This window comes from Geotrypetes seraphini, chromosome 17 (assembly GCF_902459505.1).
Source record: "Geotrypetes seraphini chromosome 17, aGeoSer1.1, whole genome shotgun sequence".
Taxonomy (NCBI): domain Eukaryota; kingdom Metazoa; phylum Chordata; class Amphibia; order Gymnophiona; family Dermophiidae; genus Geotrypetes; species Geotrypetes seraphini.
Window position 1 is genome coordinate 9,699,057 of NC_047100.1, and position 24,327 is coordinate 9,723,383.

A 24,327-nucleotide genomic window follows, 5' to 3' on the forward strand; every position below is an offset into this window, starting at 1 on the left:
CTGTTGGGTCAGACCAGTGGTCAAGCGTGCCGAGCAGTCTGCTCATGCGATGGCCCTTAGGTCAAAGACCAGTGCCCTATTTGAGTCCAGCCTTACAGTAGGAACTTATCTAACCTTATCTTGAATCCCTGATGGCTGTATACTAGCTGAAGGCGTTATACCATCAATTTGTTCAAGTGGCCATTGTGGCTGGACATTTAAATAGAATAACACTGTAGCGCACTACTTTGCCCCAAACGAGAAATAAAGAAAAGCATTCAAGTTAAAAAAGCAATGAGAAAATGAGCGATCAAACGTACCTTTCAAATTATTGCTCTTCTCCCCAACTATAACTATAACCTTTGAAGACGCAATTCCCTGTAACCTGCTTTTCACGCCGCTTACATGCATGGCTGAGATCTTCTGCGGTGCATAGATCTGTATCTAAAATGCATGAAAATTATCCAAATTGGTGAAGGCTGCCAAATTAACAAAGCTTATGCTAGGATGCAGTATGAAAGGGCTGATAATATTCTCCGTTATGTCTTAAACATCTCTATTTGCTAGCAAGAATTTCATATGCTAGACTGGTCTTTCATCCTCTATTATCAGGCTAGCATTGTAAATGTAGGAGGCTCAGATTAAAACTTAACGTATTTTCACGCATATAACGCGCGCGTTATACACAACTTTTACAAACCGTGCATAACCTTGCGCGTTGTACAAAATTTTTTTAACATAGTTCCCCCCCCCCCCGACGTCCGATTCACCCCCCCGCAGGACCGCTTGCACTCCACCCCAAAGGACCGCTCGCACGCACCCGCACCCCCACCCAGAAGGACCGCTCGCATGCACTCCCACCCGCACCCGCACCCCCACCCTGAAGGACCGCTCGCACCCCCACAGCCTCCTGACCCCCCCCCATCATGTAGAAGCTCCTACCGGTGTCCTGCTGCTTCCTCTTGGCAGTCCCGGCCCTTCTGTGAGCCCTGCGCTGCTTCCTCTTTCGGCGGTCCCGCCCTTTCTCTGATGTCAAGCCCACTTGCCCCGCCGACTCCCCAACTCCCCGACACGATCGGGGCAAGAGGGAGCTCAAGCCCTCTTGCCCCCCCGACTCCCCGACACAATTGGGGCAAAAGGGAGCCCAAGCCCTCTTGCCCCAGCCAACCGCGGCACCCCCGACACGATCGGGGCAAGAGGGAGCTCAAGCCCTCTTGCCCCAGCCAACCGCGGCACCCCCGACACGATCGGGGCAAGAGGGAGCTCAAGCCCTCTTGCCCCCCCGACTCCCCGAGACGATCGGGGCAAGAGGGAGCTCAAGCCCTCTTGCCCCAGCCAACCGCGGCACCCCCGACACGATCGGGGCAAGAGGGAGCTCAAGCCCTCTTGCCCCAGCCAACCGCGGCACCCCCAACACGATCGGGGCAAGAGGGAGCTCAAGCCCTCTTGTCCCCCCGACTCCCCGACACAATTGGGGCAAAAGGGAGCCAAAGCCCTCTTGCCCCAGCCAACCGCGGCACCCCCGACATGATCGGGGCAAGAGGGAGCTCAAGCCCTCTTGCCCCCCTGACTCCCCGAGACGATCGGGGCAAGAGGGAGCTCAAGCCCTCTTGCCCCAGCCAACCGCGGCACCCCCGACACGATCGGGGCAAGAGGGAGCTCAAGCCCTCTTGTCCCCCCGACTCCCCGACACAATTGGGGCAAAAGGGAGCCCAAGCCCTCTTGCCCCAGCCAACCGCGGCACCCCCGACACGATCGGGGCAAGAGGGAGCTCAAGCCCTCTTGCCCCAGCCAACCGCGGCACCCCCGACACGATCGGGGCAAGAGGGAGCTCAAGCCCTCTTGCCCCCCCGACTCCCCGAGACGATCGGGGCAAGAGGGAGCTCAAGCCCTCTTGCCCCAGCCAACCGCGGCACCCCCGACACGATCGGGGCAAGAGGGAGCTCAAGCCCTCTTGCCCCCCGACTCCCCGACACGATCGGGGCAAAAGGGAGCCCAAGCCCTCTTGCCCCAGCCAACCGCGGCACCCCCGACACGATCGGGGCAAGAGGGAGCTCAAGCCCTCTTGCCCCAGCCAACCGTGACACCCCCGACACAATCGGGGCAAGAGGGAGCTCAAACCCTCTTGACTCCCCGACACGATCGGGGCAAAAGGGAGCCCAAGCCCTCTTGCCCCGCCGACTCCCCAACTCCCCGACAATATCAGGCCAGGAGGGAGCCCAAGCCCTCCTGGCTCTGGCAACCCCCCCCCCCCCTCGCTAGTTGTTCGGGCCAGGAGGGAGCCCAAGTCCTCCTGGCCCTGGCGACCCCCCCCCCCCGCTAGTTGTTCGGGCCAGGAGGGAGCCCAAACCCTCCTGGCCACGGCGACCCCCTACCTCCACCCCGCACTACATTATGGGCAGGAGGGATCCCAGGCCCTCCTGCCCTCGACGCAAACCACCCTCCCCCCAAGAACCTCCGACCGCCCCCCCAGCCGACCTGCGACCCCTGTGGCCGACCCCCACCCCCCTTCCCTGTACCTTTGTGTAGTTGGCCGGACAGACGGGAGCCAAACCCGCCTGTCCGGCAGGCAGCCAACGATGGAATGAGGCCGGATTGGCCCATCTGTCCCAAAGCTCCGCCTACTGGTGGGGCCTAAGGCACCTGGGCCAATCAGAATAGGCCCGGGAGCCTTAGGTCCCTCCTGGGGGTGGGGCCTTGGGCACATGGTGTCGGGGGTGCCGCGGTTGGCTGGGGCAAGAGGGCTTGGGCTCCCTTTTGCCCCGATCATGTCGATGAGTCGGGGGGGCAAGAGGGTTTGAGCTCCCTCTTGCCCCGATCGTGTCGGAGACTCAGCGGGGCAAGAGGGCTTGACGTCTGAGAAAGGGCGGGACCGCCAAGAGGAAGCAGCAGGACACCGGTAGGAGCTTCTACATGATGGGGGGGGGGGGTCGGGAAGCTTTGGGGGTGTGAGCGATCCTTCAGGGTGGGGGTGCGGGTGCGGGCGAGCGGTCCTTTGAGGTGGGGGTGTGAGCGGTCCTGCGGGGGGGGGTTAATCGGACGTCGGGGGGGCATCAGGCTTTCAGGGTGGGGTCAGGACTTCAAGGGGGAGAGGAGAGTCGGGGCGGGCGAAAGGAGAGTAGGGGTGGCCAGAGGAGAGTTGGGCGGCGACGGGAGAGTCAGGCAGCATGCGCGGTATACGGGTGTGCGCAGTATACAAAATTTTTTTTACATATATGTCGGTTTCCCGCGCGCTATACCCGTGTGCGCGTTTTACACGGTTGCGCGTTATCTACGTGAAAATACGGTACTGGCCTGATTTAAAACTGCCTTGGGTTTTACTCATCCAGCATGCGATCTGGAGACTAGACAACTTAGGGGCCCTTTTATTAGTATGCAACAAAAAGTGACCTTAGCACATCCTTGCACAAGTTTTTCCTGTGCATTAAGGCAATTTTTACTGCAGCCATGAAAATGGCCTTTTTCTATTTTTTTGTATTCAAGCTCATGCGTTAATGTTGCCATTAGCATGCAGTCGTTAAAAAAAATAAAAAATAGTGCATGTCTGCTTACCATCATCCATTTTGCAGGCAGTAAGGGTTCATGTGCTAACCAGTTATCACATGATAATGTAGCTGTACCAACTGATTAGCTAACTGCCCACTCTGTGCCCCCAGACACCCCCCTCAATAACATATATATATATTTTAGATTGCAGTTATTGCAAATACATTTTGCACTTGTCACAGGATACCTGAGTACCTCATTTTAAGGTGTATTAAGTGCTCTTAAGTGTATATTTTTCTATGAATTCAAAATCTACCGCTAACTTCTAGATTACCCGCTTCCCTTTTCTTTCTATTGTTTTACTATAAACTGCTGAGCTGTTCCTCCGATCAATAGTATTATCAAGTGCAGTATGAACAAACTTGAAACTATTTATTTATTGGGATTTATGAGCCATCTTTATGAAAAGAATTACCTTCAACTACTCTACCTTAAGAACTGCACAACCTCTCTTCAGCCTAAGGACACATATGCCTAAAGCTCTCTGAAACTGTAGCCTGAGTGGGCTCATTAATTTTCACTAAAAGTCACCAGCTCCAATGAACCAAGTTGCAGAGCTCTGAACTAGAGAATGACACAGGGACAAATTTTTCCCCAACTCCGTGGGAACTCATTTTCCCATCCCATCCCTGCAAGTTCTTTTCCAGTCCCTGCCCCATTCCTGCAAGCTGTGTCCTCATCTGCATAAGCCTCAAACACTTTAAAATCATAAGTGTTCGAGGCTTGTGCGGTTAAGGCAGAGCTTACAGAAATGGGACAGGGACATAACTCACGGGGACAGGACCCACCTTCTCATTCCCCCATACCTTTTTAACTTCTCCAGCGCAAGCACGTCGGTGTTGGCTTGCCCTTTGACATCACTTCCTAGGTGTGGGTCCCAGAAGTGACATCAGAGACAGTGCCGATGCTAACACAGGCAGCAGCCTTGTGCCGGGGAAGCAAAGGAGTGTGCAGCAAGGATAGGAGTGGGGGGCAGAGAGGAGGAGGGATGTCAATGTGACAAATCTACAGCAATCCCAAGGTTTATCACAGAGAAGTATAGGAAATCATATAAACCCCGGTGCAGAAGGGCAGACCAGGTCAGAGCCCAGGACATGAATTTAGCTGACTACCCTATGAATAGTGAGGATGAGACTGAGACAGAACAAGAAAGGTTTGCCTTACGTGAGGCACTGCCAAAGCAAAGTAAGAAATCTCTGCCCTACTTTTGCCCAGGTTCTGTAAGGCAAAAAGCAGAAAAACAGTTTTCCCGCAGAAAAATGTCCCAGGCTGAGGAAGGAAAGCCCTTCCCCCCACTGAAGCCAAGGGCGTGTGGGTTTTTTTTCCTCAGCTTAAAGCGAGGCTCATCAGAGAGGACAGGAGGAGAGACAGGAAGCTCAGAACAAGACTGAGCTTACCCCAGACCAGGCAGGCAGCCCTGACTGGGAAATGAGAGGAGCCAGCTGAAGGAAACCTTTTTTCAGGATTCTTATTCTCAGAGCCGGGTTAGGCTATGATAGTGGAGGACAACAGTGCTGCAGCTGAGATTTGGCCAGAGCAAATGGAAGTAGCATGAAACAAATGTGAGTCTATTGGATGTTTTCCATGGTTGGTTTTTTTTCCTCTGGTAAACAGACTGTGTGGGCTACCAGAAAGGGTAGTTTTGGATTTTAAAGTTTTCTACATTTTTTCTCTTTGCTTTAAGCAAGGGGACAGTATCCTTCACTGTATAAAACAGTGATTAAATTGAGCCAAACGCTGGGCAGGAATCTCAGCCTGTTGGTTACTCTGCCTCACTGTTCACAGAACTCCATGTGAGAACACCAGCTGTTAGCTATTACTATAGCAGCCTGTTAATTGCATTTAGCCTGCATGCTTCTCAGAAACGTATTAAAAATTTCTGAGTGTAAAACTGCTATATTTTCTGTTAAAAACCATCCCCAGTTTTGGATTGAGTTCATCTTTGAGAACCAGTATTTGCTAATTCCTGCCTAAATGTTACAAAGCTGTCTGTGTGCCTTGCTAAAGAACTTGCTGCCCAGAAATGTAAATTGTTCTGTCTCATCCTCATGGTTACCTGTGCCAGCAGCACAGTAGTGCTGGTCTATAATCACTGCCATAAACTCCCATCCTATAGCTCAGGAATAGGGAGCTGCTTATTTCAGCATTTAAACTATATGATTGTATTCTTTTCCTTGCATAAAGTATGTCTAACCTTAGACTATGGTGAAGAGGACTGTATACAATTTGCCTACTAAAATCCAGAGCTGGCATTAGAGTTAAAGTTTGTTTTGAAGAACCTTTTCTTTTGGTTATATTTTCATGCTCACGTTGAAACCTGTGTGGGACTATAATTTTGAGGCCAGTGGCCAAATAAAGTTTATATTTCTTCATTAAGGCCATTCTGACTAAATGGTATTCTTTGAAAGACCTTTGAAAGATCAATACTAGACTGTTGCCTAGGGATAAAAATTCTGAGAGGCTCTCCTAGTTCCAGGGGGACCATGCCAGATTGGAGCATGTCACTACTTGTCGGCCCGTTATGCTCTTTGGGGGCCCTCAGCAAGACTGCATCTGGAGCAGACTGCCCCCTCCCTAACTATGTGTGACACCGCGCCCTCAGCAAGACTGCATCTGGGGCAGATCACCCCCCCTTACTATGCCACTGGTTCTGAATAAAGATTTTGATAAAAGCCCTATGTTGGTTTTCTTCTTTTTTGGAATGTCTATCTCGGAGCGTGCAACTGGGCTCTGATCTATCTAAACCTAGAGGGGCTGATTCTATAAATGGCGCCATCCCCATGTCAATTACACTTAGATGCCTACATTTCAGAATCACGCTTAGCGGGTGCCTAAGTCACTCTCCGATCATAGAAAGGCCCACTTAGGCTTTAGATGCCGTTATGCACCATGAGATAATGACAAAATTAGCATGTGGCCATTAATACCAAAAATAGGAATTTCAGACATTTCACCGCACCAGTAAAAAAATGGCCTTAGCGTGCCAGAGTGACCCTAAAAAGTGTATGGTAAGGCCAATTTTTACTGCTGTTTGGTAAAACAGCCCCTAAATTTGCAGATATCATGCAGTAAAATCCTGTGTTAAGCCACAGTACCTGCAAAATTTACCTCCATTTGGTAAGACAGCCTCTTTATGCTCCAAAGAAGGGCTGGAAATAAGGATAACAAAAACGAATCCAATAGAGCAATTGCAGTAATAATATAAAAACATTATATCAAACTAAACTCTAGTAGAAATATTATACTATCAATCTGTATCCCCTCTAAGAGGTATATATAGGAAGCTTTTTCCTCCTATACCTCTTAGTTAGATGGGATACAAATTGGTAGCATAATATTTCTACTAGAGTTTAGTTTGATATAATTTTTTTTGAAAATAAGGATACAAATTTAAATGCACAGCTTCTTATGAAGATCAGGCAATACTTTTTAGGATTGCCCTTGTCCCGCTATAACCTGGCTCATTACCCACCCTCCCCACCCTTTCTTTTGTTTTTTTACAAAGCCACAAGGCAAAAGGACCGAAGCTCTTTAAATCACTATGCAGTTACCACAGTGACAGCCCCTAGCGTGGCTTGTTAAAAAAAAAAAAAAAAAGGAGGGGGGTAATGATTTAAATGGCCCAATATAATATGTATAATTTTTGAAAAATATACAAACGAGCAAATGTGTATTTACTGCCTGCCAGGGAATGCACAGTTTTGCTTTGAAAATCGGCTTAATAGTACCGTATTTTCACCCATATACCGCGCACCCGTGTAAAACGCGCACACGGGTATAGTGCGCAGGGAACAGAAATTTATGTAAAAAAATTTTACTATAGCGCGCACCCGCCTATACCGCGCATGCCGCCCCGACTCTCCTCTCGCTGCCCCGACTCTCCGTTCGCCGCCCTGATGTCAGAGAAAGGGCGGGACCGCCGGAAGAGGAAGCAGCACAGCGCAGGGCTCAGAGAAGGGGCAGGACCGCCGGCAGGGGAAGCAGCTGGGCTCACTGGCATCCGGAAACAACGGTAGGCAGCTTTTCAATGCGGGAGGGGGAGGGGGAGAGGCTGTGGGGGTGTGAGCGGTCCTTCGGGGTGGGGGTGCGAGCGGTCCTTCGGGGTGATGAATTGGACGTCGGGGGGGGGGGGTAAACTATGTAAAAAAAAATTTGTACAACGCGCTCATGCATATAACGCGCATGGTTATGCATGGTTTGTAAAATCGTGTATAATATCTGATGATACAGCGAGCAGGGAAATAGTCAATGACACAAGAAATACAAGACCTTTTCCATTCAGCAACTATCACCAAGCAACATATATATATATATATATGGTGCAAACACTTTAAGAAAGATCTCTGCACACGCTTTATGAAATTTAATGTGGAAGTTAACATTTCAACGAGAAACACATTGACCCAATCAAAAAGTGCTCAGCAAATGGAACAAGGGCCTAGGAAATGGAATTAGCTCTACCACACAACCGCAAATCCAAACGTGCTACTAGACCCAAGTGCTTTCTTTACAACTGGATGTGCAAACTCTGATAAAGATGTGCTTAACAATTCTTCTGAACGCATTCCCTTGTTTCCTCTCAACCTGCTTATAAGAGAGACCTAGTATGAGAAAAGTCAGAAGAATTTAATTTGTACCAAGAAGTTTCACAATACTTCAATAGCTGTCTAAAGTTTTCTGAGGGAAGAACAACATTACCTTAAGAAGAAATATAGCTACAGTGAGTCAAAGGTCATATTCTATAAAGGATGCCTATGGGGCCCTTTTATTAAGGTGCACTAACCGATTTAGCGTGCACTAATGATTAGTGCGTTCCAAATGCTAAGGTGTCCATTATATCCTATGGGCATCTTAGCATTTAGTGCACGTTAATCTTTAGCATGTGCTAAATCAGTTACCGCACCTTAACAAAAGGACATCTATATTAAGTGAATATGTATACCCTAGAGCAGGGGTGTCAAAGTCCCTCCTCGAGGGCCGGAATCCAGTCGGGTTTTCTGGATTTCCCCAATGAATATGCATTGAAAGCAGTGCATGCAAATAGATCTCATGCAGATTCATTGGGGAAAATCCTGAAAACCTGACTAGATTCTGGCCCTCGAGGACCGACTTTGACACCTGTGCCCTAGAGGAAAGGAGAGACAGGGGAGATACGATTCAGACGTTCAAATACTTGAAGGGTATTAACGTAGAACAAAATCTTTTCCAGAGAAAGGAAAATGGTAAAACCAGAGGACATAATTTGAGGTTGAGGGGTGGTAGATTCAGGGGCAATGTTAGGAAATTCTACTTTACGGAGAGGGTGGTGGATGCCTGGAATGCGCTCCCGAGAGAGGTGGTGGAGAGTAAAACTGTGACTGAGTTCAAAGAAGCGTGGGATGAACACAGAGGATCTAGAATCAGAAAATAATAGTAAATATTGAAGAGCTAAGGCCAGTACTGGGCAGACTTGCATCGGTCTGTATCTATATGGCCATTTGGGGAAGGATGGGCTGGGGAGGGCTTCAATGGCTGGGAGGGTGTAGATAGACTGAGGTGAGCTTTGACGGAGACTTCAGTAGTTGGAACCTAAGAACAGTATCGGGCAGAGCTTTGGATTCTTGCCCAGAAATAGCTAAGGAGAAAAATTTTAAAAAAAAAAATTTAAAGTGCCATTAGGCGCCCTAATTGCGGCCGCCAAGTAACACCTAACTTTGGGATCTCAGCCTAATTTTTTAAATTGGATCAACTGGCACAGTAATTGACCGTGGCAGTTTTCAGCCAATCAAAATAAGTTAAGAGTTCAGCACCAAACTCTTAGGACACCTAGTGATACCTAAGAGGAGGCCTAAGGACGCCTATTTTAAAAAGTAGGAGTGACTGAGTTAGGCGCTGTTAGGCATCCGATATAGGCGCCACCCAATTAGGCAAGTGAAAAGCTGGCCTAATGGAGCAGTGCTTATGTCTAGGATGCCTAGCGATTCTATAAATGACACCTAGCGTTTGATTGACAACTGCGCCGAGCGGAACCTACAATGTAGGCACCATTTATAGAATCCAGGCCCATCTCTTCCTATGTTATATTTAATAGCTCTACTGAAAGTTAGCGTCTTACCTCCCGAAATGTTTTAAGTTGCCCAGGAACTTCATAGTAAACAGTGACAACCCCTGAATCCCTTGCAACAGACGCACCAGTCTTTGGATGCACCTGAAGAATGTGATTTGATGAAGAACTCCATGTTCCCAATAAGCCTGGAGGGGAAAAAAATTGGGTTACATGTTTTGTTTTGGTTTTGCTGCACTCAAAAGGGGCTGTATCAAAATCATACAAACATGACGGCAGATAAAGGCCAAATGTCCCATCCAGTCTGCCCATCCGTAGCATCCTCCTCTCCCATGTGAGTTTGATTCTGAGTTTGAGTCCCACTGCAGCTCTTTGCGACTCTGGGCAAATCACAACACTTCATTGCCCTAGGTCAGGGGTAGGCAATTCCGGTCCTCGTGAGCCGGAGCCAGGTCAGGTTTTCAGGATATCCACCATGAATATGTATGAGATGGATTTGCATGCACTGCCTCCTTGAGATGCAAATATAAATATATCTCATGCATATTTATGGTGGAGATCCTGAAAACCTGACCTGGCTCCGGCTCTTGAGGACCGGAATTGCCTACCCCTGCCCTATGTAAACCACTTTCATTGTGCAAACATATAGAAAAAGCAGTATATCAAGTCATATTCCCCCTCTGAATTCAGGCAGTCTGGTCTCCACCACCTCTACCAGGATACTATTCCATGCATCTACCACCCTTTCTGAAAAAAAAAAAAAAAATTATTTCCTTAGATTACTCTTGAGTCTATCACCTCTTAACTTGAAAGAGACTCACCTCATGAATATTTATGCCATGTAGGTATTTAAGCATTGTTACCATATCTCCCCTCTTCTGATTTCCTCCAAAGATACATAGTGAGATCTTTAAGTCTATCCACATACACCTTATGACATCTTAAAGTGTAGTTTGTGACCAACATTTTAGTAACCTTCCTCTGAACTGTCTCCATCCTGTTTATATATTTTTGTAGGTGAAGTCTCCAGAATTGTACACAAATATTCTAAATGAGATCTCACCAGAGTCAATACCTCCTTTTTCCTCTCCCTATGCACCCAAGCATCCTTCTAGCTTTCACCATCGTCTTTTCAACCTGTTTGGCCACCTTAAAGATCACCATCACACCCAAATCCTGCTCTGCTTTCATGCACAAAAGTTCTTCACTGTACTGTTCCCTCAGGGTTTTGCAGCCCTTACATTTCTTAGCAAAAAATCTTAGCTGCTACATTTCAGACCATTCCTCAAGTTTCACTATATTATAGCTTAGATTTAGATTTTTAATCATTTATATTCCGCATATCCTACAATTCTACGCGGTTTACAAATTATTCAGGTCCTCAAGCATTTTTCCCAAACTGTCCTGGCGGGCTCCCACTCTACCTAATGTACCTGGAGCAATGTGGATTGAGTGACTTGCTTAGGGTCACAAGGAGCAGTGCGGGATTTGAACCCACAACCTCAGGGAGCCGAGGCTGTATGTCTAACGACTGCACCACACACTCCCAGCTTAGTCTCTGCTAGGAGCTTGGGCACCTAGGCATTAGTTTTTTGAGACAATTAAATACAGTGCTCCCCCGAGATTCATGGGGGTTCTGTCCCAGGAACCCCTGCGAATCGCGAAAAACCGTGAATACGGTTTTTCATGGGAGAGCCTGAAGAGGGCAGCAGCCGGAGCGCTGCGAGTGCAGGAAATCACTCGCGGTATGCTCCGACCGCCTCTTCCTGCACTAAGTTGGGCAGCTCCTGATTGGATAAGGCCCGACTTAGTGCAGGAAGAGGCGGTCGGAGAATACCACGAGTGATTTCCTGCACTCACGGCGCTCCGGCTGCTCTCTCCTGCCTCTCCCGCTGCCCACTCCTTGTGGGCGGTTCACGGTCAGAAAATACCTCGAATGACCGGGACCGTGAACCGCCGACCGCGAAGGTAACCCTGCACCTTAATAAAGGAGAATTGCAACAACGTTGTCAATTTGTAAACAAGGAATGAACAACAGTATACATATATGAAATATGTATTCCTACAAACATTCAGTTGTCATGAACTTGGCTCCTACTTTGAAAGAGGCTATTTTAGTGTGTTCCCATCATATCTGTAAGTGGCGTAGCCGGGTGAGAGGCGCCAGGGGTGGTGGTGGTTGTGCCCCTTCCCCACCCTCATCTCCACCTCCTCGCTCCTTCCCCGATCCCACCTGCCACATGCCCCCCCACCCGCCTGCCGTGCACACCCCCTTCCCTTTCCCCGTACCTCTAGTTGAAGTTGTTGCTCACGGAGGTCAACAATGCACTCCTCGTGATCCTGTAAGCTCTCCTTCTGATGTTACTTCCTATGCGCGGCACCCTCAAGTGATGTCAGCGGGAGAGCCAACAGGGTCGTGAAGGGGGGCGTGTGCGTAGAGGATTGGGAAGAGGTGGGGGATGGAGGGGTGGAGGGGAGCTGGCGCCCACCCCCCACCAACATGACACCCGGGGCGGAACGCCCTCCTCACCCCCCCCTTACTAAATCACTGATATCTGCAGAGGTGATGTGCGCATATTCCATTTACCGTCCATTGTTTGTGACTCAAAAGAGAAAGTTCCCCTCATGAAATGTACAATGATGACTTTGAGGCACTTAACCTAGAAAATTATTTTTACCCAGGAATTCAGTTGTAATAACCTTCCAAGGGATTCTTCTTACCTTCTCGGTTTACCATAGTAGAACTGAAGCAAACAACATCCCCAACTACAACGTGTTCCTTTAACTCTGGATGAATGGCATGCTCAACGGGAATGGGGACATAGTCTGAAATCCCCGAATGTTCTATATCCCAGACCCCAAGCAACGTTAGTCCTGTGTTCACAGTACGGATAACAAAAGTGTAGTTTGTGGCTCCTTTCCCAATCTGTACAAAGTCATCCCTGTGGGCAGAAAAGACAAAACATTTTATTCCTTCTAGAAAGATGTGTTTGTGGAGGTGGGGGGAAAGATTTAGATCCATTTTGTTTTTATAGAGAGAATTCAGCTTATATATGACTTCAGTTTCCCAGCTGGCTACTTGGGAGGTACCTACTGGTTTTGACGCTTTGACAAAAAGGAAAAGGAATGGGACTTGATATACTTACTGCCTTTCTATGCTTATAATCAAAACGGTTTACACATTATATACAGGTACTTAACCCCCTTTTACAAAACCATAGCACGGTTTTTAGCATGGGCCGTGGCGGTAACAGCTAAAAATGTTCATAGGAATTCTATGAGGATTAGAGCTATTACTGCCATGGCTGGCGCCAAAAACCACGCTACAGTTTTATAAAAAAGAGGGGGGGGGGATTATTTTGTACCTGGGACAATGGAGTTTAAAGCAACTTGCCAGTCACAAGGAGCTGCAGTGGGAATTGAACCCAGTTCCCCAGGTTTTCAGGCTGCTGCGCTTGCCACTAGGCAAAAAGAAAAATAGCAAAACTAATTCAGTTCGAAAACTGTATATTAAAAACAGTAACTTTATATGTGCATATTTTTCCCTTTGGAAACTTCACAGGATTTTCAAAAAATAATCTTTAAAAAAATTTTTTTTTACTGAATTTTGTCATATAACAAAAAAGATAAACAAAACTAATACCAAACAAATTTTACAGATCATACTTATCCTATATTCAAACAAAAACCTAACTTGACCCTGGGTAATACAATCATCTCTACTCTATATTATAGTCTTAACTACAAAAAGACACCAAAAAGTTCAAGAAAGGAATGAAGAGCTTACTTTTCTCAGAATACTTTAATTAATATTGGACTAATCCCTGGGTGGTGGGGGTAATAATATGGTGAATATAGCTCACTACTTCATAGTTCATACATGATAGGATTAAGCAGGATATATTTATTTAAAAATAATATACAAGGAAGGAATAATGTTTTAATGCTGATACATTTAAAAGACAACTAAATGTATGTATATTTATAGATGTTAATGATATAAATAAGTATAATGATTGGATATAGCAGGGGTGTCAAATGCCGGTCCTTGAGGGCCGGAATCCAGTCGGGTTTTCAGGATTTCCACAAAGAATATGCATGAAATCTATTTGCTTGCACTGCTTTCATTTTATGCTAATAGACCTCATGCATATTCATTGGGGAAATCCTGAAAACCCAACTGGATTGCAGCCCTCGAGGACCACACAAAAGCAAAATCCAACGAAAACTGCAGTACCGCCAGCCAAAGCAAAAACAAAAAACAAACTGCAGGCAACTATGTATGAGATGCAGGCAATGCTTATTATACCAAATATTTATGCAGTTAAAAATACCACCTTATAACAAACCAAAGGATCTAACACGGTCCGTGTTTCAGAAAACACTCCTTCCTCAGAGGTCCATGGTTGCTAAGGTATAAAATAAGCTGCATAAAAGCTGCCTATCTGTAATCCTTCTTCACTTGGAATGTGTGACACAATAATAGTCACGCAAAAGCACGTGGTGAGTGCGTTGTCGGGGCAGCAGCTGACTGAGGAGAGGTGAGGCCGCGCGCATGCTCGTTCAGGATGGCGGCCAACTTGAATCAGGAGCCGGGAGGCACTGACGGACGGCAGAAGCATCGGCCAAAGCGGGAGGGCAGCCGCACGGGGACCCCGAAGGAAGGAAGCCACCACTTTGGAAGCGCTGCAGCACCCGCAGGCAGGTACTCACCTCTGGGCCACCCATTGCAAACTTTGGTTGTGGAACGAATCTTCTGAGTTTGCATTAAGGCCTATGGGGAACTTTGCTTTGATAAACGGGCGTTTTGGATTATGAGCATGATCCTGGAACGGATTATGCTCATAAACCAAAGGTACCACTGTACCTTCAATGAATATGCATCACATAGTTTTGCAAACAATGAAGGCAGGGTATGCAAATTTATTTTTATGCATATTCATTGAGGGTATCCCTGAATGTCTGGATTTGAACCAAGGAGAAGTCTGAGAACCTCTACCCTACTGGCATACACAGACACAGAAATAGAGCACAGAAAACATCTTCTAAAATGTTTTAAGATCAATAATTTGGAACTAGCTGGTACTCACCCTACAAAAACAATTCCTAGCTTAGCCCAGTACCTTAGCTCTGACAAGGAAAAGGTAGAGGAACCACATTATAAACCAATTTCCTATTTTCTACCTGGTATCGCACAGCAGCTTCAATAGCCATAAAAGTGGTTTAAATGGGAACAAAAAAAAAGTCATTTGGGGTCAGTTTGTCTACATGCACATAGCCATGCATTTCTTAATGACCGAAAATAAAGTTTTTATTTATAAGCAAAATTTTCATAAATGAATTTACCTGTTGGTTGCAAAGCTGAGAACAGAATTTTGGGAATGAAAAGTATCCCCCGTGTTGTCATGAAAATGAACTACAAAAGTTAAAGTCACCCCTAGAGGGAAAGCCGATAAAGCGTCTTTATTTTGAGCATGTAGAATGGGAGCTGCTGAAATTCTCAAGTAAGAAACAGGAGCCACCTGCATGATGAAACAAAAAAAACACCCTTAGTTCGACACCTCATTCTCTGTGTGTTACAGTGGCTTATTATTTTAATAGCAATTCACAATAGAACACGCTATATTATAATATGTCAAAAGTCGCAACCAAATCAATATATTGGAACCACTATCACAGAGTATCTGCACACATTAAAAGCTTAAAAATTAGTGGAGAAGAGAGAACTCTGAAAAAAAATTGCTCAACCATTAACACATACAGGGCTCCTTTTACTAAGGTCCGCTAGCGTTTTTAGCGCACACAGATTAGCGTGCGCTAACCCCGCGCTATGCGGCTGGAACTAACACTAGCTCAACGCCTAGCACGCGCAGCATTGTAGCCTGCGCTATTCCATCCGTTAAAGCCCTAACGCATGTGAGCCTATCACAGTCTCAGCAAAAAAAAACCCAAACAAAAACCACTAAATATTCGTCAAATAACTTTCAAAAATGTAGTAGAAATACCCTCCTGACAGAGATTCAAAGGAAAATTGTTCCACAAATCAGCTGAAGTTTCCCAGAAAAAAGTACTTAGGGCTCCTTTTACGAAGGCGCGGTAGGGCCTTAATGCGCGGAATAGCGCGCGCTACAATTCCGCACGGGCTAGCCGCTACCGCCTCCTCTTGAGCAGGCGGTAGTTTTTTTGGCTAGCGCACGCTATACCGTGCGATAATCCGGTGCGGTGCATTAAAAATGCTAGCGCTCCTTTGTAAAAGGAGCCAGCCCTTAGTTTCACAAAATGAAATCCCAGCTGCTATCCATAACGATAAGAAAAAAGGCCGATTCCCAACAGCGACCCTGTTTCACTTACACGCTTTCTCAAAAGAACACAGCACTGCAGCGCTCGGTCAGACCATCACAGCAGAATTATTCCAACATCGACTCATTCTCGGAATGTTTGGAAGAGGGAGGCGATGTTGGAATTTTTCCTGCTGCGACAGTCTGACCGAGTGCTGCAGTCCTCTTTTTTATTTTTTGCTATGATGAACCCTGAATATGAACATTAAAAATATATAATAGTCATTTCTGAAACTGCAGGAAATGTTAAGCCGTCTACAATTAATCAATTGACTTAAATGAGCAAACTGAAGTGCCCAATACAAGCAGAGAGGTAGCAGACGAAAACTGATATGTTTAAATGATTTTTTATTATTCCAGCAGTAAGAAGCAAATACAAACAGTAGTACCATTCAGGAAATAACATTTTCAACAATTTAATCAGTTCCCCTCCCATCCCCCCCTCCCCTCCCCAAGAATCCATGGCCAGTCCAACAGCTGAGAGTGGGAATAAAATCTTAAAGATTCAAAAGTCTACTGCGAGCACGCGGTGTGAGGTCCTGCCAGAAGTGCTCCCACACCTGACAAAATTTGCGACCCGGGCCAAGAGTCAAGTCTCCCACCATGCGTCTCTCCAGTGTTGCGTGCACTATCATGAGGGATCTCCATTGTGCATATGACGGGGGATCACGGGAGAGCCAGTTGGTGAGGATGGCTTTTTTTTCCCATCAAAAGGGCCCTGGAGATAAATGCTGACATTCCCCTGGGTTTGGGTGAGGCTATATTATAAAATCCAAATAACGCCCTCGGTTGCGGAAGCCATCGCCTTCCCCAAAGCGATGTGGTATATAGGCCAAGATGTCTCCAAAACTGTTGGATTGCGGGGCAGGCCCAAAACATGTGACTCAAAGATGCGTGAGCCTGATTGCATTTCAGGCAAGAATGCGACGCAGTAATCCCCATCCGGGCTGCACGTTCCTGTGGAATGTAAAGTTTAAGAACAATTTTCAATTGCGACGAAAACTGATAATTCCTACCACCTGGAGGATCATTTGAAAATCACAGAAATAAAGGAAAGGGTTAACAACACATTTTTCTGTAAGTGAACTACTAAACTCTCGTACCACTGCTTAACTTCCTTCCTTCTTTATTTCTTTAATTTAAAAGAGGAGGAGATGTTAGGCTTCACTGGTCATTTCATGCTTCTGGCTTCAATTACTAATATCCATCTTTATTTCTTAGACAACTTATTTATTTACTAATATTTATTACTTGCCCAAAGCTGAGGGAGTCCAGGCACAATGTAAATAAGTCAACAAGAAATCAAGTAACTAAGTTTAATTTATATTTGCTGAGAAAAGCAAATACTCCACTGCAATGGGAACAGTCGAGAAAAAAAATATTTCAGCAACAATCAGTAACCAAGAAGCACGGAAATTCATGGCAGCAGTGAATAACAAAATGAGAACAGTAAGTGACCTCTAATAACTAATTTAAAAGCTCCATTGATCATGGAGAACCTTTGTGGAGTGTGTCTAATGATAGACCTCCTGTCAAATTAGACAAACACATATCTCCACTGTGAGTCAGTCTCAAAATTCCTATGGGAATTCTTGCATTAGGTTATAAATGGCATGATAAGCACTGGTCCCCATTTATTGTTGTACAACATTTATATCCCAACTGAGACTAGTGTGTGTCATGCCATTTATAAGCTAATGCCACTGCAACAGTCCCCCACAAGAATACTCTTGAGTCAGATTCCAAAAAAACCACTCATAGGATGAAAGGAAGGGTCAGAAAATATGAGCTGGAAGGTCAGAAGAAGAAAAAAAAAAATCAATCTTCTCAAAATGCAATACAAGCGTAGCCAAATATACACATATGTATCCAAACAGCCAAAATGCCATCATAGTACCGGGTAAAGCTTTGGATTCTCGCCCAGAAATAGCTAAGAAGAAGAAAAAAAAAAAAATTTTAAATTGAATCAGGTTGGGCAGACTAGATGGACCATTCGGGTCTTTATCTGCCGTCATCTACTATGTTACTATGTTTATTTATTTATTTATTTTTTTTAACAAAAATTCTCTTTATGGACTATTTGCTTGTTAAGAATACTATGAAAGATGCAAAGCTCTTATGAAGAAAAATTACAATGGGGCATGTAGAAGAACTGGATCCTCTCAATGTCATTGGAACAATATAACCACAACTTTAGGTCAACTGCAAATGCACATCCATAGCTCTTTGGGCCTACTTTACCAAAGTATTTTGCCCCATTTTATGCCTATGTGACAATTGTTTGATTATATACTGTTGCTAGTGCTATGAGACCCTGTTGCTAGCGCAGATCCTGCCCCGGACCCAACAAAGGTTAAAACTGCCACAATGCCTAAGGAAAGGAATAGATCCTGGAAGCCAGTTAAAAATGCTAGTGGCAGTCCAGAAATGCAGCAGATAAGGGAGACCACAAGGCCTAAACAACCTGTCAGATTTCCCTATCATTCCTTTTGCGAACAGTCTGAACAAACCCACTTTCACCCACAGACAGTAGGAGCTGACACAAGAAGGGTTAAACAAAGGGGTTGGTCTGAGAGAAACGGACTGCTCAGTACACAGCCTTACATTGCCAAGGGAGACAAAGCAGGAGAGGAACCCTGCTGGGTTAAATTAAACCCAGCTGGGAGCATTAGGAGGCAGCTCAGAATCCCAAGAGAGAAAGGCTACAGAGAAATGCTAGAATGCTCAGAAGAAGCACTGGCTCCTGTACCCTTGCCTCGCAAATGTTCTGCTTCAGTTTTGGGAACAGAGCCAGCAGAGGTAAAACTTCCAAGCACAGGCTAACTTGGAAAGAAAGGCCAGTGGAGAACATATATTCATAAGCTGCCCCAGAGAAAAGTTTGTCCCCACAATTAGGGGGAGGGGAAGAGTTACTTGATGGGGGGGAAAGCTTTATGGAGATAGGAGTGTTCCTGCTATGAATGTTCATGAATGGGACATGGAGTGGACGTCTGAAGAGGAGCAAAGTATGAATGAAGATTATATGAGTGAGTAAACCCCTTTGCTAAATAAATTAAGTGTCTTATACTTAAAAGGTGGTCCTGGAAACATGTATGGGTGGGCTTGAAGAGAAACACTGTGAAGCTTTGGAACTGTATGAATGTGTTAGCCAGGGCTGACAAAGCTCGGCTATTGCAAAGGCTTAATGCTGTTAAGCTTGAACATTTCAGAAGCACTTTTATTGGGAACTAGGGCAGGATAAAGGACCATCTTATCAATGAGGGTGGAATGGTTCTCTCCACACTGACCAGGCTTAGAGACAGGCCAGTGGTGGGGAAAGTGCATTTCCAGGAAGTCAGGTGAAGGGCTTCCTGAGATAGAGCCCCACAAAGTATTACATTAGTTTCTTTAAAGATATTGAGAAGGGAGTTATAGAGCTTAGGCCTGAAATCCACAAATAAAGTGCTGCCAAAACCGTATTGAATAAAAGCAGCTAAACCATATGTGAAAAGCAGTTATTCTGACAAAAGACTAAATGGACATGAGCATTGTTTGAAAGGATTTTTTTTTTTCACCTATGAACTGAGCTTTAAATATGGATATATGAAACAAGGTTTACCCGGCTGGTGGAAAGCCAAACCATTGAACTGGCAACTGAGAATAAATATTGGTTTTTGGAACTATAATTGAGCTCAGAGTTTGGCCGACAAGGATTAAGATTCATTACTCCATTGGCACTCCATTGGTACTAGGTCATGAACTAGTGGGGGGGAGGTTAGGACTTGCTCAACTGGAAGGCCCAGGCCCTGCAACAAGATTTTTTTTTTTTTTTTTTTTACTCTTTAAAACCTTTTTTTATGATTTGGACTTGGCATTCAATCACCTACACGAGGGGGGCTTCCTCTATTTGTTTTAGAAAAAGTTTCTAAAGTTGCTGTTCCTGTTGTGAACTGGGCCTAAATGATATAACGGCTTGCCTATGGGCAGATGTATCTTCCTGAATTTTGGAGGGAAATATAAAAGGCCTGAAGAGATGCTCCAACACTGAAGGAATGCTAAGTAAATCATAAGAACATAAGCAGTGCCTCCGCTGGGTCAGACCACAGGTCCATCTTGCCCAGCAGTCCGCTCCCGCGGCGGCCCCGAACAGGTCACGGCCTGTTTGAGTCACCAGAAGGGGCCCCCTTGCCACCTTGGTTTCCCATTGAGTCTTATCTTCCCATCGAAGTCTTATCCCTCTGGTCTTGCACATGCACGACCTGGTTGGATTTCTATACTTATTACCTGGTTTGCTTTCTATACCTGTGTTACATCCCAGCACCTCTCTCAGTATCCCACGATCCCCCTATCCCTCAGGAATCCGTCCAATCCCTGTTTGAATCCCTGTACCGTACACTGCCTGATCACTTCCTCCGGTAGCGCATTCCAAGTGTCCACGAAGCTCAGGTTGCTGAGGAAGCAGTAAGGGGATTTCCCTCTCTTTACCTAGCATGGTTATGCCTAATCACAGGCAGACAAACAGGAGAAGACCCAAGGAAGATCTGGAGGAAAAAGCCTTAAGATTTTTGACTATAAGCAGCGTAAGTCTTTATTTATTTTATTTTATTTATTTATACTTTTACTTTGTTAAACAATTTAACTAGAAATAAACAATTGAAATAAGAAACAAGTAAAACAAATTATGAAATAATTTCACATTAGTAACCAATATCAAAGTCCACAATATGGGAAGAGAGAAGTTGGTTTCTATTTTATTTATTTAATTCTCTATACTGTTCTCCCAAGAGAGTTCAGAATGGTTTACATAAATTTATTCAGGTCCTCAAGCATTTCCCCTGTTTGTCCCAGTGGGCTCACAATCTGTCTAATGTACCTGGGGCAATGGAGGGGTTAAGTAACTTGCCCAGGGTTACAAGGAACAGCGTGGGTTTGAACCCACTACCTCAGGGTGCTGAAGCTGTAGCTTTAACCACTGCGCCACACTCTCCCCGTAACCAGCAGTCAGGTACCTGGGAGGGTACAGCCGTCTTTGAAGTTTTCCTCAGTAGGTGAGTTGGACCCTTAATCTCAACTCTTGGGGAGGTCCATTTTCTGTTTGTGAAAACCCATGGAGATGTTGCATGAGCTGCTCTTTACTCAGTTAAGATGCGCAGGTAATTTGGGTGATCAATTTTGGATGCCACATATAGAATTCAGGGAAATGCTATCATTTATATCTTGGCCCAAGGGTACCTGTTGGCCTAGGAAAGCCTTCAGCCATGTCCCCTCCCCCAATGTCCATCATCATCCCTTTCTTACACATCTCCCCTTTTGTTCTCTACCTTCCAAGTGTCCAGTAGTGCTGCCTGATTCATGATTCAAATCGATTTAAAAACAAAACAAAAACCAGCCTCCCGATTCAGTGATTGACCCTTCCCCCTCGCCCCTAAAGCAGGAGTGGAAGCGCTGCCTCTTGCAGGCCGGCCGCTGATGCTCCTGCTTTAGAGGGCGAGGGTCATTTGGGAAGTGCTGGTGTCTGGTTTCCCCCCTGGCCTTCAGTGCATCCTTTTACCTAATTCCAGCAGCGGAGCAACCTGCAGAGAGGATCACCGGTACTTTAGTGATCTTTGCAGGCTGCCATAGGCCTCTGGAGCTGTTGTTTCCTCTGCCGCAATCCTGCCTCTGATGTCAGAGAAGGGGTGGGACCGTGGCAGAGGAAAGCCGGTCCAGAGGTCTACTGCAGCCTGAAAAGATCGCTAAAGTACCGGCAATCCTCTCTGCAGGCTGCTCCGCTACTGGAATTAGGTAAATAGATGCTCAGGTCAGGAGGGAACACACAGGCCTTCCCGGAGGAATTGGACAGGCCTTCGGGGGGGGGGGTGCAGGCCTTCAGGGGTGGTGGTACAGGCCTTTGGGGGAGGGGGGCCCTGGTGTAGAAATACACGGAGGGAGGGAAGGGGGGGGGGTTCAAAGAGACGTGCATATGCCGGACTTTGGGGGGAAGAAATAATGGGTCTAAAAACAGAGGAGAGGGAGAGAGATGGTAGACAATGGGATTTAAGGAGGGAAGGAACAGAAAAGGAGAGAAGTTGGACACAGGGGATGGTGTGGAGGGGGATAGAGATACTGGATAGGAGGGTAGTTGGGAAGAGAAAGGGAGAGATGGAGGACCTTGGGGTGGTGGGGAAGGAGGGAGAGATGAAGGATGAAAGGGTAGTTGAGAAAAGGTGGATCTGGGGATGGAGACGAAAAAAAGAAAAGATGCCAGACCTCCGGGGGAGGGAAGGGAAATGGAAGGGGAGGACAGAGATGGCAGATGGATGGATGAGAAAGAAGAAAACGACAAATGGGCAGGAGACCCTGGCAAGCGAGTTATCAGAAGACAATCTGAGCCTGGGACCAAAATGATCTGAATAATAACCAGACAGCAAAAGGTAGAAAAAATAATTTTATTTTTTATTCTGTGATTACAATATGTCAGATTTGAAATGTGTATCCTGCCAGAGGAGGTGTTAGACCACGAATGTGAGCCAGGATTTAACAGAGACAGGAAAAGTCTTTTTTGTTTGTTTACTTTGTTTATGTCACAGCGCCAGTGTGGGTAGAAGAGGGCAAAGGGGAGTGAAGAGGCTATAAAATAAACCCATCAGGATGTTTGACAAAACACCCACTTGAGCAGGAAAATGGAATCGAATCGAAAAATCGATTCAAAAGGCTGAATTGAATCAAAACTTTTTTTCCTGAATCGGGCAGCACTAGTGTCCAGCATCTCTTCTTCTCTACCAATTCCAACAGCAGAGATTTTTCAAATATGAGTAGCACCAGAATTAGGACATCCTGACACAGACATCTCAATTCCAATCTCTATGTACTATATAAAATGGGCTTTCACTCCTACTTTTGAAAATTATGTGCTACACTAACATGCTTTAATGCACTGTTCTTCAACCGCCAGCCCACGAACCGGTGCCGGTCCGCAGAAAATTTCTGCCAGTCCGCGCAGGGCCGGCGAGATCGAGTCAGCAGTTAAATTTCCTGCCAACTGCGGTTCCTCCTGACTGCTGTTCCTCCCAGCCTCGGGCGATCAAGACAGGCTGCCAACGTCGGGGCTTTACCTCTGTGAGTCTCGCCTGTTTGGAAACAGGAAGTTGAAACAAAATAGGCGGGACTCAGAGAGTGAAGGTCCCAATGTCGGCAGATTGTCTTGATCACCACCTCTGCCGAGTTGCTGAAGAGGGCCGTGGGGAAGGTGCAAGTGGAAGGGAGAGAGCTGCAGGTACAAGGGAGATGGTCAGCGTGTGTGAGCAAGATTCTGGGGAGCCTTCAACAGTGGCTGTCTCCCCTCCCAGCAGCTCTCCTACTTGCCAGGGCAGTGATTCACCGGCAACTTCCCCTTTCCTCAGAGGCGGCAACGAACCCAAGGCTGCCTAAGTAAATCACTGCTGAAGCCAAGTACTGAGAACTGTTAGAAGGGGAGGAAGCCACTGTAGGAGGCTGGGATGCTGCTGGATAAAGGGAGAGCTGCTACTGGATCTGGAGGGAGGTAGAAGGAGAGATGCTGCTGGGAGGGGAGGAGAGAAAGGGATGGGAAGAGAGTTAATGTTGGATAGGGGGAGGAGGGAAGGGAGAAGGAAACAGCTGGCAGGGAGATTACAGGAGGGGAAGGGTGTCAGGGTGGAATGGAGAGATCAGATGAGGGAAAGGGAGAGAAAAGAATGAGAAAGTAGAGAGAGATTGATGCTGGAAAGGGGGTCAGCAGAGAAATGAGAGAGGGATAAAGATGCTAGATCTGGTGTAGGAGAGATAAAAATGAAGAAAGCAGTGAAGCTGGAATGAATGATGTAAAGGAGAGATGAGGCACAGGCTGGATGGACAGGGGAGAGGGGCATAGAAAAAAGTTAGATACATATGGAAGGGGGAGAGGGCGGACAGTGGATGGAACGGGCAGATGCTGGATTGAAGAGACAGGGCAGACGCTGGAAGGAAAAGAGTGAAAAGAAGATGAAAGCAGAAACCAGAGACAACAAAAGGTAGAAAAAAATAATTTTATTTCTCTTTTGTCATTAGAATATATCAGATTTGAAATATATATCCTGCTAGAGACATAACTGGGGACTGCAGTATTCTGTTAGCATGATATTTCTGTGTAGCATTCTATAATAACTTGGCTTGTTCAGTTTTCTTGATAGTAGAGGGGATATATGTGAAGGGGAGGGGAGGCAGGGGTTTTGTTGGTCCGTGCTCTGTATATTTGTATTTATAAAATCACAATTGTTCAGAATATTGTTTCTTTTTATACTTTAATAAAATACGTTCAATATAAAATCATAACTGTGGCATGTGCAGATGGGATCAGATGGTTTGCAGGGACCGAGCTCGCAGAGACGGGGCGGAAATGTTTTTTTTTTTAATTTCAATCTTAATAGTTTGCCGGTCCACAAAATAATTCTTTTATTTCTGCTG

General features: G+C 46.0%; 1 protein-coding gene across 1 annotated transcript in view; it reads right to left on the reverse strand.

The window, feature by feature from the left end:
* Positions 1-24,327, reverse strand: part of NUP210 (nucleoporin 210) — a 199,431-nt gene that overhangs the window by 17,106 nt on the left and 157,998 nt on the right. Inside the window, exons 31-34 of the mRNA XM_033925716.1 lie at positions 14,915-15,090; positions 12,290-12,510; positions 9,620-9,756; positions 300-423 (exon numbers count right to left, since the gene is read on the reverse strand). Coding sequence (XP_033781607.1) covers positions 300-423; positions 9,620-9,756; positions 12,290-12,510; positions 14,915-15,090 — 658 coding nt within the window. The remainder of the gene's footprint in view (positions 1-299; positions 424-9,619; positions 9,757-12,289; positions 12,511-14,914; positions 15,091-24,327) is intronic.